Here is an 18326-nt window from a genome sequence, read left to right as displayed (position 1 = left end):
ACCATAGGACTTTTATACGTTCTCTTTTGTTTTGAAATAATTTTACCTAAACTCTGATATTATTTCTGGTCCAGTTAAATCAATCATTAAAGTTAGCCCATATAAGGGTATTTTTGTCATTTTTATTATGTTAGGGAGTTTAAACAGGGGGAAGTTGGTGAAAAATCCCCAATCAAAACATTTCTTTGGGTTCACTCTCTACCCACAAAATTGTGGTACTATGTCATACAAAATGTGGTACACTTCATGTGGAAATGTGGTAAAAAACGACGGCTGGGGACTGAAGGCCAATTTCCGTTTAAACAAATTTTTTTAGGTATAAAAAGTTAATTTATTTTTGAGTTAATGGATTTATCTCCGATTTATATTTTTTCTAATACTATCTAGTCTTACTTTTGAATAAAAATATAATATTAAATAATAGATGAAATAATTTTATTAAAATAAAAATGAGATCTATAAATATTTAATTGATAGATATTTAATTGTAAAATATGAGATACTTAGTCGATGACGTGGAGTTGGAGACCCAAAAATATTTGGGTGAAATATGCATGTTATTGTGGATACTCTAATACGTACCCGATCGGCAAATTATAATTATGTTTAACATATAACATATGGTAATTGGCACCGATGATGTATAATATTTTATTACCATATTTAATTTCAACCAAATTCCTTTTGGATTGTTATATAATATTTTATTTTATGTTATTTATTAGGCATTATACCTTCCACTGCCTAAAGCGACCGACCAGAAAGAAACGGACCCCACCCCACTCTCATCCTCTACACACTTGTATAGTTGTATGTATAGGCTATAGTACATTTCTCTCTCTCTTCTGTCTGTCTGTCTGTCGAGGCCCGTCTTGCAGTTGTGTATCTCTTTCTGGATTTGCTTCTGAGTCCTTTTTTAAAATCATATAATTGCCAATACTCTTTCTTCTCCCCAAGAAGCTCAATTTGCTCCAGTTTTTGTTGATCATCAGTTATTATTAAGCTTTTGAGTTGCATGTTTATCAGTTTTCATTTTTCAACTTTGCTGAAAGTTTTGTGAGAAATCTAAACATGAAGAGAGTGAATGTAGAGCTGTTGTTTTCACTGAGCCGGCAACGATCGATTCGGGTGCTGATTGTGATGGGGCTTTTGTACTTACTTTTGGTGGGATTTGAAGTCCCATTTGTGTACAGAAATGGGTTCTCTCTTGTTTCTCAAACAGATTTTTCTAGCGGCGAAAATGGTGGGTTCTTGAATTCCAAGCATTTCATGCTGGAAAGCGAGGAGAATTTGGAGGAGAAAGAGGCCCCTATTCGTTCTGTAGATATACAGTATCATTTACGGCCCGAGAGAAGAATCAAAGAGCTCACAAAAACGCCACTCTCGAGCTTGAATTTCAGTGCAGGCATTTTGAATTCGAGTCTTAAAGATGGAATTTTGAAGTCCGCGAAGGAGGCCTTTGAACTGGGCGGAAAGCTGTGGCAGGAGCTCGAATCAATGGCAAAAAATCGTAGTGATGAAGAATACATCGAAAGTGCTAGTCTTAATCGTAGCAGTAGCAGTAAATTTGAGGAATGCCCGCATTCAATATTGATACCAGGCAACGATTTCTTGAAGAATGGGCGAGTGGCGATGCTGCCGTGTGGGCTAACTTTAGGTTCGCATATAACTTTGGTGGCGAAGCCGAGGGTAGCACACTGGGAAACGGTCCCGAAGATTTCTTTGTTGAACGAAGGGCAACGTGTTATGGTTTCACAGTTTATGATGGAGCTGCAGGGGCTGAGGGCTGTGGAAGGGGAGGATCCACCCAGGATTTTGCATTTTAATCCGAGGTTGAAAGGGGATTGGAGTGGGAGGCCTGTCATTGAACAGAACACATGTTACAGGATGCAGTGGGGGACATCGCAACGTTGCGAAGGCTGGAAGTCCAGAGTTGATGAGGAGACTGGTGAGCGGGAATGTTTTCTTGATTATGGCATTTGGTTGGTTTGGATTTCATGTTGTTCTTTTCACTTTTTGGAGAGTTCTGTGATTGGATAGGAATTTAGTTTCAAAGATATTGCAAATTGGGTAGGAATTTAGTTTCAAAGATATTGCAAAATTTTAACTTTCTTATCGTTTTAGGAGTGCCCAACTCAACCCTTTGCCCACCTCTGATTAGATTAGACGGATTTTGGTTCTTTGGATAATGGGTTGTCGATGAAAATTGAATTTTTTTTTATTCAATTATATGTGAAAAGCTATAATTCTAATTTAGTTAGGTTAATTATGTATGGATGCGTATGAGGAGGTTACAGGGCATTGCTTCTTCCAATCGTTTATGTGCTGAAATTTTCTTTTAGCTTGTGGTAGTTGTTTAATTTGTTTTTTTCCCGGTCCTGTATTCTCTGTAATTATGTTATGACTCTGGACATCATGGGCAATTCTTGGCCTTTCTGCAGTTGATGGATTAATGAAATGTGAGAAGTGGATCCGGGATGATGATAATGGATCAGAGGAATCGAGGACAATGTGGTGGTTAAACCGGTTAATAGGACGGACTAAAAAAGTGGCTGTTGATTGGCCATTCGCATTTGTGGAAGACAAATTGTTTGTCCTAACACTTATTGCTGGCCTTGAGGGTTATCATATCAGCGTAGATGGCAGACATATCACCTCGTTTCCATACCGCACCGTAATTTAGTAACCCTTCCTTTGTCTTATATATATATTTTTCCGACATTATTTAATACTCTTTTTTAATTATAGGGATTTACACTTGAGGATGCCACTGGGCTATTTCTGAACGGCGACATCGATGTTCATTATGTGTTTGCTGCATCCTTGCCCACATCACACCCGAGTTTTGCTCCTCAGAAACATCTTGATTTGTCTGAAAGATGGAAGGCTCCCCCTATTCGAGAAGGGCCGGTTGAACTTTTCATCGGTGTTCTTTCCTCAGGCAACCACTTTGCCGAAAGAATGGGCGTGAGGAAATCTTGGATGCAGCATAAGCTAATAAAGTCGTCTATCGTTGTTGCGCGTTTCTTTGTAGCTCTGGTTGGTAAAAAACTAATCTGTTTCTTACAAAAGATTGATCTCCTTTAAAATCGAGTAACTAATTTGAAACTTACTTTTGACAGCATGCGAGAAAGGAAGTTAACGTTGAAGTGATTAAAGAAGCAAATTTTTTTGGTGACATTGTCATAGTCCGGTACATGGACAACTATGATCTTGTTGTACTGAAAACTGTTGCCATCTGTGAATATGGCGTGAGTAATTGATTAAGAACTTAAAGATCGACTTTTCCTTTTGCTGCCTCAATTAATTGCTCTCAATATTATCAGGTTCGGGCTTTATCTGCGAAATTATATTATGAAGGGCGATGACGACACGTTTGTGAGAGTCGACGCAATTATTAAGGAAGCAAAGAAAGTGCCTAATACCAGAAGCTTGTATATTGGGAATATAAATTACTACCATAAGCCCTTACGAAGTGGGAAATGGGCTGTCACGTATGAGGTACCTTTTGGATTTCACGTTTTCCATCACATAATTTATACAATACCTTTATTTCCTTACTTTTCCTGCTATAGTTGCAATTTTTCCTGCTATATTTTGGCTTCGCTTCACCTTAAAATCTTGCCGCACTTCAAAAAACAGGATATTGTGCAGCCATAAGGCTTCTAGGTATGCATGTTCCAAGCCTCAAGTGTGTGAGGCATTTAATTATTTTGATTTGATTAGGCAGTGAGAAACTATTAGAAATCTAATTTGAAATTCACTGGTCAAGTCATGATTCAAATGTTTCCCTGAACTCTGAATTTACTTGAATCATTTTAAAAACTTTGTTTTCTTAGATGAATCTTTATTACATGTCATCAATTAAGGTTCTAGGTAGTCATTATAGTTTCAGAAATATAAGCGCATTGAGTTATTTGTATTTTGGTCGAGAAGCTTTAGACTATGGGTGCAAGTGAGCCTAAGTGCCAGTGAATATCTCACAAGTGGCTTAGTCAAAGTTTGATTTGAGCTTGGGTTTCACAGAGTTCAGGTTGAGCTCGAGGGTTAGTGCAAGCCAAAGTTCGATTTGAGCTTGGGTTTTACAGAGTTCAAGTTGAGCTCGAGGGTTGGTGCTGTATGCTTGAGTGCTCATTGAGTAATAATTTTCTTGAATATTTTGTATTTTTTTATGTTTAAATCACCTGTTTATCCCTAATTTATTATTGAAAATATATTTTAATAATCAGTTTTATAAAATTTAAAGAAACGCTTCCCCTACTCCCGGACTGATCACCAAATTCAAGAACCTGTTACATCGTGATTGTAGAAAAATACAAGGCACATCGGAAAAGGCTTGTTCACTATTTCGTTTGATGCTCTTTCAAATTTGGTCTGGTCCTGGTCGGTCGTCCAGATTCTCCAGAATTTAAAGCCAAAAACATCGCCTTGTTTTTCTTCTTCTTCATTTTTTATAAAAACAAAGCAATCATATTCTACCTCAGGATTATTCCACGATGTTTCTTCCTCAAATCAAACTACTTTATTAACAATCACTTGCTCCATGGTAGAGGTTGTAATCTATGGTACTTGCATCACTGCCGCCAAACTCATATAAGATAACCACATCTCAACTAAATACCTGAATCCTGCTCTTCTTTGGTGGTTTTAGGCATGCTTAAGGGTTCTCCGGTCCCGTCGCACCCCGGTCCAGTTCCGATCCGGTTCCTATTGATTCCGGTGCCGGATGTCCAGGAACTGGACAGAACCGTTTGAAAACCGGTTTGGTTATGGTTCCAAGGTTTCGAACTAGAAATCCGATTCGGTATCATCGGACCGATTCCGAGCCCACATTTTTAATATGAATGCTCTTAGGCGCTGAAGTGCCTTTCCTCTTGATGCACATAAGCTTAGGCACCCAAAGGTAGGCGCTTAGGCACCTATGCTTCGAATTTAATCTTCTCACCGCGTCGGTATTTTTTTATTATTTGTCTTTTGAACAAAAATGTGTATTTTTCAAAAGATTTTTCGGATATTAAAGAATATTATATTAAAAATTACAAACAATATCGGAAAAATAAATATTCATTTATTAAAATTTCAACATAGAATAACATTTCAACTTTAAGCTAAAAAAATTTAAATCTAAATTTTCGTCATAATTAATAAAACACAGCTCTAGAATTTTTTTCTTCTACTTCATAGTATTGGCTCGCAAATTCATCGATAGTGTCTGTCGTCCTATTCTTTTTTTAGCGTTAACGAATCTTGTAGTAATAGAAGCATGAAAAGCTATTCTGAACAAAGATTGTATATATATGATCTCCAATTACTCGATTGCATGTTGAGAAGACCGACTCGAATGCTACACTTGAGCACTGAACTGTAAATATGTCTCTTGCAATTGATGAGAAGATTTCATATTGTCTTGAATTTTCTTTCCACCACTGTAAAATATCGAAGTTATCTTTCATTTGAAAATTCTGATTAAAAAACATGTTTCATTTGATGAGCTTGTGGAAATTGTTATTTCTTTATATTTTGGCGTCTTAAAGTCCATAGAAAGTTAATTCCGGATGATTTCTCAACCGAACTTTCTTCCAACTATGGCTCCTTCTCTGATCCATATTTACTATAATACAATTGAAACATATGAAGAGATTGCATTGCTTACGACTTATGTTCGTCGACACTCTTCTCCAAAAATTTACCATAATATTAAAAAAAAATATTACTAGCGACCCTGACTTTGACTTGGGTCTAGTAAAGTTGCTAGTCAATGCATAGGTGAGATCACCTCCTAATATTTTTAAATTTCTCTTTCATACTTGATACAAATTGTGCAAAATCTCATCATCTTTATATTCAACGAATTTATAAAACATATTGAAAAATTTGAGGGATGAAAAGGAGGTGGTAGGGTGATGAATGCCAAAAAATCTTCTAGTTACATTTTTAAATATTTTTAATAAAAGTAGTACATTTAGTAATAAGATCTCGATCATTTTCTTCAAGTTGAAAAGAAGACGCAACAATAGTATTGAAACGTCTACTAATTTTTTATTATTTTAAAAGCTACAATTCGAAAATAAACATTTACAAGCATGCATGTAATAACTGCTGTAAATGACACATTTTAAAATAAGAGAAGTCCGATACTGAAAAATTAATGCAGTTAAAAATATTCCCAAATTTCCTGTCGAACCATCAACATATAAATAGACATAGTATGAAGATATCCAAAATCACTCCTATCTCATAAACGTGATGTGCGGAAGAAATAAAGTCCTCGGGTTAGCGTGCGCATATCCAGTCCCGCCTACTCAGTCTTCGGCGCCTTCAGTCTCCTCATCGATATGCTCACCTGCATCATTCACACCTAGTGAGTCTAAAGACTCAACACAACATAAACGTCATAACAAGTACATATACATAACATGCATTAGTGAAAAGTATTGTAATCAACATAAGTTTCATGATCTTAAAAGCGTGGACGTAAACGTGTCGTAACAAAGCATAACATGTCAAAACATGTCTCAACATATCAGCATATACGTGTTCATTTTCTTCATTGAATTCAGTTCGTTAGTTGCACTGAGCCTTGGCCTTACATGTCATCGTATACATATTCATATTAGTCACAACCAACTCTCATTTTTCAAAATGTGTCATCATATTCATCATTTATAAAAATCATGCATATACATAATTTTTCCTTAAGATCAAGTATGCAACGTATTTTTCATATTTACATAAAAAATCATATTCGTGATAACATAGACATTTAAAACATGTCAAATCGTGTTTAGGACGCTGTCAGGACTGCTAACTCGACCCGAGTGCAAAATGACCAATCTATCCCTGGACATCAAAATTTCGACCGGAAGATGACTACGCTTAAATCATAATTCATGGACCTCAAAATTTCGACCGGAAGATGACTACGCTTAAATCATAATTCAAGGATTCCTAATCAAGCCTCGTATGACCCAATCTAACCATCACTAAGCTCGGTCATAACGACGTACCAATACCTAAATGAACCAATAGTGCTTAAACTAAAAGTTCCTCAAACCCTGGACTAGCGCCTAGGCGCTGACACTGTGGCGCTGCGGCGCTTGGTTAGCGCCTAGGCGCCCGGCATCAGCGCTACCTAGTTCGAAGCCCAGGCGCTGCGGCACCTAAAGGGCAGCGCCGCGGCGCTAGCACTGTGGCTGAAAGGCTTCCCAAACACGTCAAAGCCAACTTCTATCCTACTCTCAAGCAAACCGAATCAGCCTCGAACCAACCCTCCTAGCAAACCACTGGACCCCTCCTGGACCAATCTAGCCAAGGACCCTAGCCCCCATGCACATTGTTGCACAACCTTTCTCCGAAATCACCAACTTCGAACCATAATCACCGACATACCCCTTGCATCTCCCCTAGCCTCACGACCAGCAGCCCATGAACCCTTCCCAGCTTTGACATGGACCCACCAGGGTCTGAACCATTGCCTGGACCGAGCCCATGCTTGCTGCTCCCATCCCGTTCTCTCGATCTAGCCATATCAAGCATTCCCTAGCCAAAAACCCATCGGCCTTCACCTTAACCCGACCAAGACTCGACTCCAGCTTCGTGTCCCCTTCACTCTCGTCCTAAGCAGTCCCCTAACAACCCATTTCGACAGCCCTTTGCACAAAAACATGAAAAACGTGAGTTGCAAAAAGGATATATGCATGTTCATGTAAAAACCTTTGCAAAAACGATATTACATGTTAAATCAAATAATTTCTCATGCAAATACACACACAACAACATATACATAGCGTGAATGATGAGAAAAATAGATATGTGACGTGCCTTTGCGTTTAAACGCTCGAAAACTTAGATATTTTCGCGTAGGACGAGCACCGGAGAGACGGGGAATGATTTCTCTTGAAAACCTTGAAGAACTCGAAGGTTGGCTGCTGGAAGAATTCGAAAGGGAGGCTACTGAGTGGGGAGGGGCGGCCGTGTGCTTTAGATTAGGTTTAGGGTTTGTAGGGTAGAGTTTAGATTAAAATAAGATACACTAATGGGCCCTAAAATATAAATAAAGGAGTTGAAAAAAAGTTCTAGGTCCATTAAGTAATAAAACAAACCCGTCAAGCCCAAAAGCACTCCTGAAAAATATTTCGTTTTGGTACGTTTTTGAAAATATTGCCCGAACCCTCAAAACGTACTCCGAATCGTTAAAATTTGAGTACCGGTTAAAAATATGATCCGGCGAGTAAAAATACACAATCAAGGCTCATTTTCGAAATTCTCCCTTAAATACACCATATATTAAATAATTCAAAGTAATTATATAATAAAAACATTTTTCCTTAATTATCTTCGGTCTCCGTTCCTCGTTTGAGCGCGAAATGCAACTTAAAAGCATAACGCATGAAACCTTAATTAACACATGAAATGACATACATAACCATGCAATAATCATGTCTTTAAAGCTTTAAAATAATTACACACACATTTTAGTAAACCCTAGATTGCATGCAATCAAGTTACATAATTCGAATCTCCTAAACTTTACAAGTATTATAAAACAGATTGAACAAATCTTTATATTATAATATTGTATTAAACAAATGATAAAAAGAATTTCATCGAGTTTCAACTATTGTAGACGGTTCCAGGTTGAACTGCCCCGTTGATCATGCTTAGGTGGTCTGTAAATCAAACATGTAAATAAAACGGTGCGCATAAAGTACATTGCCACAATACTGATGCTCTTCTCTGATTTTCGATGATATAGGAGTGGCCAGAGGAAGAGTATCCACCCTATGCAAATGGACCAGGCTACATTATCTCATCTGACATTGCAAATCTCATCCTTTCGGATTTCGAAAAACACAAACTAAGGGTAAGTATAACCTCCATGTTCCGAATCGCTCAGCACAAAAGCTCTGGCCAAGACACTTGAACATCTTCTTTCTTTGCAGCTGTTTAAAATGGAAGACGTTAGCATGGGAATGTGGGTTCAGAAAGTCAACTCCTCAAGAACCGTCGAGTATGTTCATAGCTTAAAGTTCTGCCAATTCGGGTGCGTAGAAGACTACTATACGGCTCATTATCAATCCCCCAGACAAATGATATGCCTTTGGGATAAAATGAGACAGCAAGGGAGGCCTTTGTGTTGTGACATGAGATAACATGTACGTTAGAAACAATGTATGGGACTGCTACATTGGTTGTAGAATTAACATATTTTGCGGTGATAGTATGTCTAGTAAATTCTTATGGGATCATTAATATGATACAGTAGAATTTCCCCTCATTTTTTTTCCTGGCTTGGGATGGATACTGTTTAGATTTTATGTACATTCATAAAATTGCTATTTAATATGTATTCATGTGCATGGAAACCATATTTGATTCGTGTACTACGGATGTACAACTTTATTTCCATACATAAAAACGAATGTTTACACGTAGCATTAGACACAAAACAACATGAAAATTCTGTAACAAAAAAATTAATACATATTTTCTACAACAAAATTGTTTGCACTAGGTTGCCAATGCTGCTGTTAACGACACTTTCTTGTACGAAACTATACTCTCACATTCTTGTGCATGTGAAAAATAGAGAGCTTAGGTTAATTAAAAATAGAAAAACTAAAAAAAAAATAGGCAAAGGGGGGAAAAGAAGAACCATTTAGTATATTTTTCATAAAATTTTACTTTAAAACAAGTAGGGATGTACCACGGCAAATTCAGAGTTATTTGAGATTATGAGAGAATATCTATTTTAGGTGAAACTTGGGCAACTGAAATAATGTCGTGGGCTACCGCATTTCAACATGTCTTGTTTAAAAGCCGCTTATATAAAAAAAATTACACACATTCGTTCAAAATTATTATGTTCATGGAACAAAAAAATTAAAAGTTCAGACATTTTCAGCAAAGAAAATTAAAAACAAATCACCCTTCAATGGTAAAGTAAAAAGACACTTATCACATCACATATACTCTATATAACTGGAAATTCGTATTATTTTCTTGAAGATAAACATCATCCATAAAATAAGGAGTAACAAAAAATTCAGGGGATTTTCACGAACTTTGTGCCAAATTATCCATCCTTCTCAATCACCTTACACTTTGCAGAAAGAAACTTGGATGAATTAACAGAAACACAAGAAAATATCAATGCTGATAACATAGGTGTTTTTCTGCAAATACAATGAATTTTTACACTCACCTTAAACGAGGAGATTGAGATTACACCAGGGGAAGTTGCCTAATAAAATGGCACCAGAATCCGCAAAGGTTTGCAGAAACTTCTTCAAATCTGATTCATGTACTTGAGGGAGAGAGGGCAGATTTATTAAGAAATGCACTAATGAAATAAACTGAAAGAAAAGAGAGGAATAAAGCGTAGCTACTGCTCCACAAGACGGAGATGTAAATTTCCCATTACAAATATCAGATCAGATTTAAGGATAGTAGTGTACAGTGACTGGATCACAGGAGCAAGAACCCATTTGACTAATTCTTTTCCATCCATACCTTGTTTGTGTTCTTTTCAAACGATTAAAAAAAACAAAACAAAAAATATTGACTAAGGCTAAATAATTTTTTACTCCCAGCAGGAAAACTGCATCAGGGATTATGTTGCTTGAATTTTGTATAGGAAGAACTCAGGTCACTTCCTTTATAGAGTTGATTTATCACAAAATACAGAAGGAATTTATCGTACAGTCATTCTTTTGAGGAGAGAACCTGTGATCCTTACGTTTTGGCGAATGGAAACTTCAGAAATCATCATTGTCTTCATTATTCATCGAGCTCGGACCATCATCGAATCCTGAGCCCGGAGCGAGCTCGTTTAGATCAAGAAAACGTCTTTTTCGCACCCCTACAATTTCTTCTTGATCTCTCCCATCTGACTGTTCACCAAGTTGATCAGTTTGATTTGCATCAGCTATCTCTGGATGCTCCTCGAAAGGCTGATTAACATCCACTTCTTGCTTGTCGATGTTGTCCTCAGATTCTTGACTTCCTATCGAGAACTCTCCATTATCACTCGAATTCGAGTGCTCAGCTAATGCATTCGACTTTTTGGGTGGTTTCTTAGATTCGGTTTCTGATTCAGACAATTCATACTGTCGATAATTAATAGGATTCTTGGTCGCCCGTTTACTACGTCTGAGTCCAGTTTGTAGCTCATCAACTGACCTCAGTTTAGTTTCCCTCCTAGTACGACTTGGCAATGCTCTGAATCTTCGAGGCTCGTCACTCTCCTCACTCGTACTTAAGCTAACATCTTCCTCCTCTTCATCTTCTTCTTCCTCTTCCTCTTTATGATTTTCTTCATCCCAGTTATATTCTTCATCTCCTTCCGAGCTACTCGACATCTTCCTTCTTTGTTTTCGTTTCTTTAAATATTCTTCATCATAAATCACTTCACCAACAATATCATCGTCGCTGTCAAAATCTGCTTCGTTATCAGAGACAGCTTCCACAAAATCTTTCACAGAATACCGCTGAGGCCTCTGCCGACGGCGATTGCTAAAGGCCATGATACAACTTAGTGAGTGATCTTAGAAAATATAAACATGCGTGCCAAAAAAGAGTTCACCAAGAAGCAACGAATAGAGTACCTGCGATCCAACGCCTCGGTTTTCTGATCCTCATAAAAATCATCAGTTTCGGGTGATAGTGGAGAGAGAGCACTAAATGTGACATCCTGGGAATATTGTGAAGGACCAGCCCATCTACTGTTTGTAGATACTTCATGTTTCATCGCAGGATCTCTTTTATCAAAAGGTTCTGGAGATGGCGGCTTCGTCCTGGCACAGAGAAAAATATAGAAAAATATAATAAGGAAAGAAAAGCCTAGCCATCCAAAATAATTATACAACCAAATGAAATCTTCATGACTCATACTTGGTGATCTTTATAGCCTCGTTAATTGATCGATCGTAATCATCTGCACAGAAAAACTAGCATAACATGAGGCTCCGCATTTACATTCACATTGAAACATACACAAAGATAAAGCAATAATTATGCCCCTTTACTCTCGCCGACAATAAAGCACGGAAAAAGTTCGATAACTTTAGGTGGGGCCTTGGAAAATTTCATGCGGGAGAACCAAATAAAATATTTAACTATTCATCTCCAAGAGTCAACTTACACCAACTAGCCACCATCCAATTTTGTTTAGCTATTTTTGGGGTAATGCAACTTCTTTCATCAATTGTCTGATAACCTTTTGAAAACCGAAACTCACTATATCACACGTACCGAAAGTATAAGTAACATGCTTTCTATCGCGAAGAGAGCGTCCAGCAGCAAGACCATCAAGGTTTATCATGCTGTCGAGCATAAGCGTTTGTCTGTGCTGTTTCTTTAACAGCTTCTCCTTTTTCTGTAAAACACCCCATCTCAGTGTCATGATGCAAATGATCTATATATATAATGTATATATTATAATTTAGATAATGAAGAAGAGATGTCATTGTCTCATTGAGACTGAAAAAGAGGATAGCATCAAAATTAAAAGGTGATGCTCGTCAAATGTTTCAATCAAGATAAAGTTGGCCACCTTTTGAACTCTCTCGATTTCAGGAAGCATGTCATTTTTCAATTTTTTGCCAACGGAGATCTCTGTTCTATTTTTACTGGAAAAGAGCTTTTCCTGCAAACAGGTATAAAATAAATGAAATGACATGAAATGTCCAGAGCAACCGTTCAAATACTAGCCAAAATCCAGTTAATACATCAGGCACAAGTATGTCGACTTTAACATGACCTACACCATGAAAGGAATTAGTTCCATATGCCAAGATGCATAAAAGAAATTGAAACTCAAGTTTGAACCAAAAGTTTAAACTTCAACAGAAGGCAAGACCAGATTAGTAAAAACATAGATGCATGCATGTCTGCCTTCATTCAAATGCATAGAAAGATACAGCAAACCAACTAATAACTGAAGGCTCTTTAAATTGTTTACAAGAAAATAAAGCGGCTTAAATTATTTGGTGCTTAAATAGAAATCCCATTTCAAATTCACATTTTGAATACAGAAAGTTGAAGATATTGACTTACACTATTAAAGATCAAAACAAACGCTTTTATGTGATATATACAGTTCAATATGCCAAACAAATTGAATAGTACACAGATTTCTCATATAATCAAGATTACAAACTTCTCATTTGTTGCATTGCAGGAGTTAGGACCTATTTAAACTTCATAATTTGATGTCCTATAGTTCAAGAATTGTCTTTGATGTACCAGTATGAGTTGCAGCAAAACTCTACAAGGATTTACTTAAAAGATCAATATATTTGCAATAATCACTGCTCAGGTCCATGCTTGAGCACGAGTATTCGAGCACAACAAACATGCACATTTTGTTACTTGCGAAATAAACATGCACATTTTGTTTTAAAAGTTTTTTAGAGTTTCTTGACATCACAACAACCCATGATTGAGAGTTACTACTGATTGTTACAATATTTTTTTTCCAACTTGTTCAGAAAGAAAAATCTATGGTCACATACTCGCGATAACTTAGGCACAATATCCAAGAACTGAAGCAATCATTCAACAAATGTTTGTTTCCTAGCATTGAAGACAAAGAAGTATCAGATTCACTTCTAATGGGAGAATTAAAATGGTTCTTAAATATCCAACAGAAGAATAGTTTAAAAGTATCAGAGGCATAAATCAGTAAGAACAGACGCTGCAAAAATTTTGAGATAGCTACCCTGCACTCTGCAGTAATCCATTGATTCAAGAATCTAATATCTTTGCCCAAGAACAAAACATAATGCTTCTTAAAATTTTGGGTCTCATTACAATTAATTTCATTAGCAGGCCACGATCGAAAAGAGCATCAAGGATCACATAAATATTTTAAATCCATAACTACATTCTAGTTCACCATAGTATTCTCCTGGTATACTTTCCAGTGTTGAGGTCCCATTTGACCCTTTTCAACATTATTAAATTGGATTCTTCGAGTGGAAACAAAAATGCATAACATTTTCTCAAGACATCAAGATGGGATATAAAGAATTGAATGCTACAAACACACTTACAGAAACAGCAAGGAATTCATCTAAATTCGTTGCAACTGTTTCCCATTGATAAGAGGAATGGGGAATAGGGGGAACATACTTTCCTTTCCCTTTTTTCACCTCAACTTTCCTAATCTCTCGGTAAAGCCGATGACCAATGATAGGATCATTTTCATACCTACATAACAACAGAAGTTAAAGGTCAACTTCAAGGAATATATAATGAGTTGATCATAGGCAGGGCACAAAATAAACAATCCATTCAAAATATGAAGAATTTGACACAAGCAGTGTCATTACCAAGGAATAAGTATTACCAATACGAGATTCCGTGAGAATCACCACCTATGCGTTCCTTGCGAAATGTGGAAAGCTGAACCCCATGTTTTATTGAGTCGTCTATGTAGTTCCGTATATCTTCTTGCTGCAGAATCAAGCACAACGAAGTTCAGTATCATAACACAATAAAACAGACTTTGAAAGCTAGATCAACTTATAATAAGCAAAAAGAAATTCGTGAGCCTGAATAAGATATGTACTGGCAAAATGAAAAAACTGAAGTCTAGACAGAAAGCTGTCCCTCAGAAATGAACTTGACTGACCAGAGGGTTGGGCAGCATACCAAATCAGGCAAACTAGTCCCAAAACAATTTTTCCTCAAGCATTCACTTGCCATTTGTTGTAATGTACTGCGTACATCAGACAAAGAAAGGGAACAGTAGAGACATGACCAAAAACTAAGGCCAAAAAACAGAGGGCTTACTACGTAACCCAAAGATCTGACTTAAGATGGGAGACGTGCCCTTTCTAAAGTAACTTTATCAATCAACTCATCAGTATGGGCTTGTTATCCACCATGAATAGCTGTCCATCTTCCTAGTCCCAACTAACATCCTCATCTATCATCATGCACGGTATTTAGTCCCAAATTTAATTGAGAGTAAAATGAAATAGAATCCACCAGATTAAGAAGGGAAAGCCCGATAGAAACCCGTGGAAATGGGGCAGGTACTTTAACATAGAAAAGATGTTCAGTATCTATGGCATGATGAAAATTTTGACATACGAAAAAAAAAAAATTTGCAAAAATGATTATATACCAAACAAAAATGATACAAATATTGTAAAGAAAGTATGATCTTCAAGAAATCTAGGAATTGATCAGCAACGGTAATGTAGTCACTGACAAGCAGTAACACCGTGCTATCAAGGAAAGTGAACCTTGAATTAACTTATCTTTATATTGGGAGCCATTGAAGCAAGATCTTAATTAAATATATTAGTAGAATTCACATAACAAACATAAGAATAACGCAGAATGTGATTAAAAGTATCATCAATACCTCAACACGAATATCGCACAATGCCTTCAAAATCAGCACTCTAACCCCAGGATCAAGAGAATTGTAAACTTCAACTTCAGTCCTATAAAAACAAAATCTGAAGTCAAAAAAACAAACTAACTAACTAACAGAAAAATTTTCTGATTATCTTATTACAAAAAAAGTTCTACTCACCCATGTGATGCAACTATAGGTAAATCCCCTTCTGCAACCTGAAATAAAGAAAAAACTAAGTAATCCAACACTTTTGACATTGGTCCTGACTGAATAAAAAATCTGCTCAAGGGAGGGTCAACGATCACATTACCCAATGCCACCAATCTCTCAATTTTCTACATAAAACAGTAATCCAAGTACCATATCCGAGTGCCATTCTAGTGACAGGAGGAATTGCCTGTAAAAAGAAAAATTTCATTAGAGCGCATATTACAGTATCATAAGTGCAATACAATATTAAGCAACTCTTCAAGGCACAGAAAGTAAAAAAATTAGCACATGCACACATTGAAACTGTGTTTCATAGGTGAAGAATTTTCTTGGGCGAAGCAATCCAACACTAGCATCTTCAGATGGCACACACTCAATGAGAAGAAGGCAAAACAAGTACATGAAATTGGTTAAATGAAAATTCCTAGCCAACTGCCAGATCAACCTCAAATTCAGGACCATGCATTATCTACTATTTGAGTTCAATAATTCTTTTTCTTTTGAGCACTTTTTCTCAGTTCTACATGTCAACAATTAAATGCAGAAAATGAATGAACTTTCCACGTATGTTAAACAACAAATCACCATTATAATCCATTCCAGAAATGAAAACCAAACTACATCCACATTTTGATATTGGACACCGCACTCATGAACAACCAATTAGCCATGAGAAAACGGAACACAACAGGTCTAAACTACGTCAACTCTCTTCAGACGTTCAATCAGACTGAGATCCAACTAAGGCATCTTACCAATACAGAAATTACAGTTATTGTATTCAAGCTACTAATCAAATCACAAAATTCACCCAATCACAAAGCTCCATATAAAAGTATTCAGAAGTTCATTAGCAGTAAAACCTTCATCGAAAATAATAAAGAGAACAAACCTTCAATAGCGGCATATGTATGTCGCACAAAGTATTATTTGGAGTAATCAAAGCCGTCTCAAACTCTTCCACAGAAAATTCAACTTTAATATTTAACAAAGGTCTGAACACCTACACATCACAACACAAAAACACACACTGAGCCTCAAAATAAAAGGTCCCAAATGAATTTGAAACTTGCCTTGCCTAATCATTTTCCCAAACACACAACATACATTCAAAAAATTGAGAATGGAAGCCAACTGCCACATAGACCGCATACTCCACCGTGGAAACTGAGAGGTCTCGGGCTCCCCAACAAGCTTCGTCACTATCTTACTACATTGCACCAAGGAAGACGAAGTGAAGCCATCAACCTCCCCATTCTCCTCATGTACTCCCTCCTCCTCCCCGAATTCCTCCTCTTCATACTCCTCCTTCAATAGCCTGGCCGTCAACCTTTCCCTCCTCTTAGCCTTTTTCCTCTTTCTTTCAGCTTCAGCCATAGCTGCCTCTGCCTCGGCCGCAGCCTGCATCCTGGCTGCAGCTCGCTGCGTACACGCCCTGGAAGGCCTCTGCCGCCTGACAAATTCACTACTAGTACCATTATTGTTACTAAAACTGCTATTCTTAACTCTATTCTCTTCATTATTCTCATTATCGGTGTTATTTTCTACATGGGTGTTAACATTTTCCAAGTTCTTTGAGTAGTGATGGTTTGGGGAGCAGATCGGCGAGGAGTGCCCGGACATGACGATGAGATCGGACGCATGAAAAGCTAGAGAAGGGTTACACGAAAGATCATGGGCTTGCATTGAAGCAACCCGGGAATTCGACAGTAAAAAAGCTGGATGCTTCACAAAACTACAACATTGATATTACAATCACAGTGATGTTGACAAAAGGGTGAAATCTTCATAACCAGATAACCGTAATAATGATTCTGACGACACAAAAATAGGATTATACAAATGGTTATCAAAGTTGTCGTGGGCTTTCAAGTCCCCCCCGTCTGGGAAGCGAGAGCGAGTAACTGGGAGGTCAAATCGAGAAGAAGAGATGGAGAACGGGAAACTGAGGGCGAATTAGGTTTCGGGAATAATCTGTGGGGGTAAAAAGAGAGAGTGGAGCCAGGATTTTTGGGTTAATTTTGACCTAAAAAATTGATCCTCGTGGGTGGCATTGCTAATTATTTCCTCGATTTGAGTCTGTAGAAGTCTTTAGGAAAGGGTTTCTTGGATTTGAGAAAACTTCTGCATTTTAGATTTTTACTCGCTTTCAAAGAGCCTCTACGGTGTCGTATGAGTTGACCATCTTTTTTTTATTGTTGATTATTTTGAAGCACAATAATAATAATTTAATAAATATGGTTATTTGGGATTTGATTTTTCTCAAGCATAAAATTTAACTTTTTGTTTCAGTCTTTTTTATAAAAGAAAAAACTGATCTGGGGATTTTTTTTAACATTATTTAAACTCGTGTATTTTCCACGTTCGAGAATTTTATGTCAATGTACTACAAAATTTTTGATAAATCTCGTTTTTTAATCTAAATATCAGATTCTCAACTTCATTCGTTCAACAAAAATATGCAACATATTTCCTCTGAAAACAAAATATGTAAAATAATTGCTACAAATTTTTTTACCGTTACGACTTCACGTGGAATAGATTTCGAGTTCGGACTCCCGTGTATAAACCTCATCTCCAAATATAAATATAACCTAACTAATTGAAAATCCTTGAATAATTTATGTATTGATATCAAATATTGCATTTCTTCTCTCGATTTTCGATACTGTCCTGTTAAAATGACTAGCAACACGCCAACGACCACATGAACCAACTTTTTGTTTTTTTCAAGCATATAAGA

General features: G+C 36.9%; 2 protein-coding genes across 2 annotated transcripts; one reads left to right on the top strand and one right to left on the bottom strand.

Annotated features, from left to right (window-relative positions):
• Window positions 1-749: 749 nt before the first annotated feature.
• LOC142549150 (hydroxyproline O-galactosyltransferase GALT6-like) lies at window positions 750-9365 on the top strand. Its single transcript, XM_075657960.1, is given in 8 exon segments — window positions 750-1948; window positions 2442-2674; window positions 2749-3039; window positions 3123-3251; window positions 3327-3347; window positions 3349-3501; window positions 8756-8863; window positions 8943-9365. Coding segments are annotated over 8 exon segments (2022 nt in total). The 5' UTR covers window positions 750-1071; the 3' UTR covers window positions 9153-9365.
• Window positions 9366-10719: 1354 nt separating this feature from the next.
• Window positions 10720-17689, bottom strand: LOC142549149 (DDT domain-containing protein DDR4-like). The gene is made up of 12 exons (XM_075657958.1): window positions 16691-17689; window positions 16476-16586; window positions 15684-15770; window positions 15551-15588; window positions 15377-15458; window positions 14351-14457; window positions 14055-14211; window positions 12554-12646; window positions 12253-12376; window positions 11893-11935; window positions 11607-11795; window positions 10720-11514 (listed from the first exon to the last, which is right to left on the bottom strand). The coding sequence occupies exons 1-12, from the start codon at window positions 17267-17269 to the stop codon at window positions 10758-10760; spliced, it is 2367 nt and encodes a 788-aa protein (XP_075514073.1). The 5' UTR covers window positions 17270-17689; the 3' UTR covers window positions 10720-10757.
• Window positions 17690-18326: the final 637 nt, after the last annotated feature.

This window comes from Primulina tabacum, chromosome 6, assembly GCF_025594145.1.
Source record: "Primulina tabacum isolate GXHZ01 chromosome 6, ASM2559414v2, whole genome shotgun sequence".
Lineage (NCBI taxonomy): Eukaryota > Viridiplantae > Streptophyta > Magnoliopsida > Lamiales > Gesneriaceae > Primulina > Primulina tabacum.
Note: the sequence above shows the minus strand (reverse complement) of the source record. Positions and strands in the feature narration are given on the sequence as shown.

What these genes read in the sequence shown, in the direction of transcription:
- LOC142549149 (XM_075657958.1), bottom strand. Translation starts at nt 17,269, where the DNA reads ATGCAAGCCCATGATCTTTCGTGTAACCCTTCTCTAGCTTTTCATGCG. An exon ending in TACATATGCCGCTATTGAAG is followed by an intron (nt 15,771 to 16,475) that starts GTTTGTTCTCTT and finishes TTCTTTTTACAG; the next exon opens with GCAATTCCTCCTGTCACTAG. An exon ending in TGTGCGATATTCGTGTTGAG is followed by an intron (nt 14,458 to 15,376) that starts GTATTGATGATA and finishes TTGATTCTGCAG; the next exon opens with CAAGAAGATATACGGAACTA.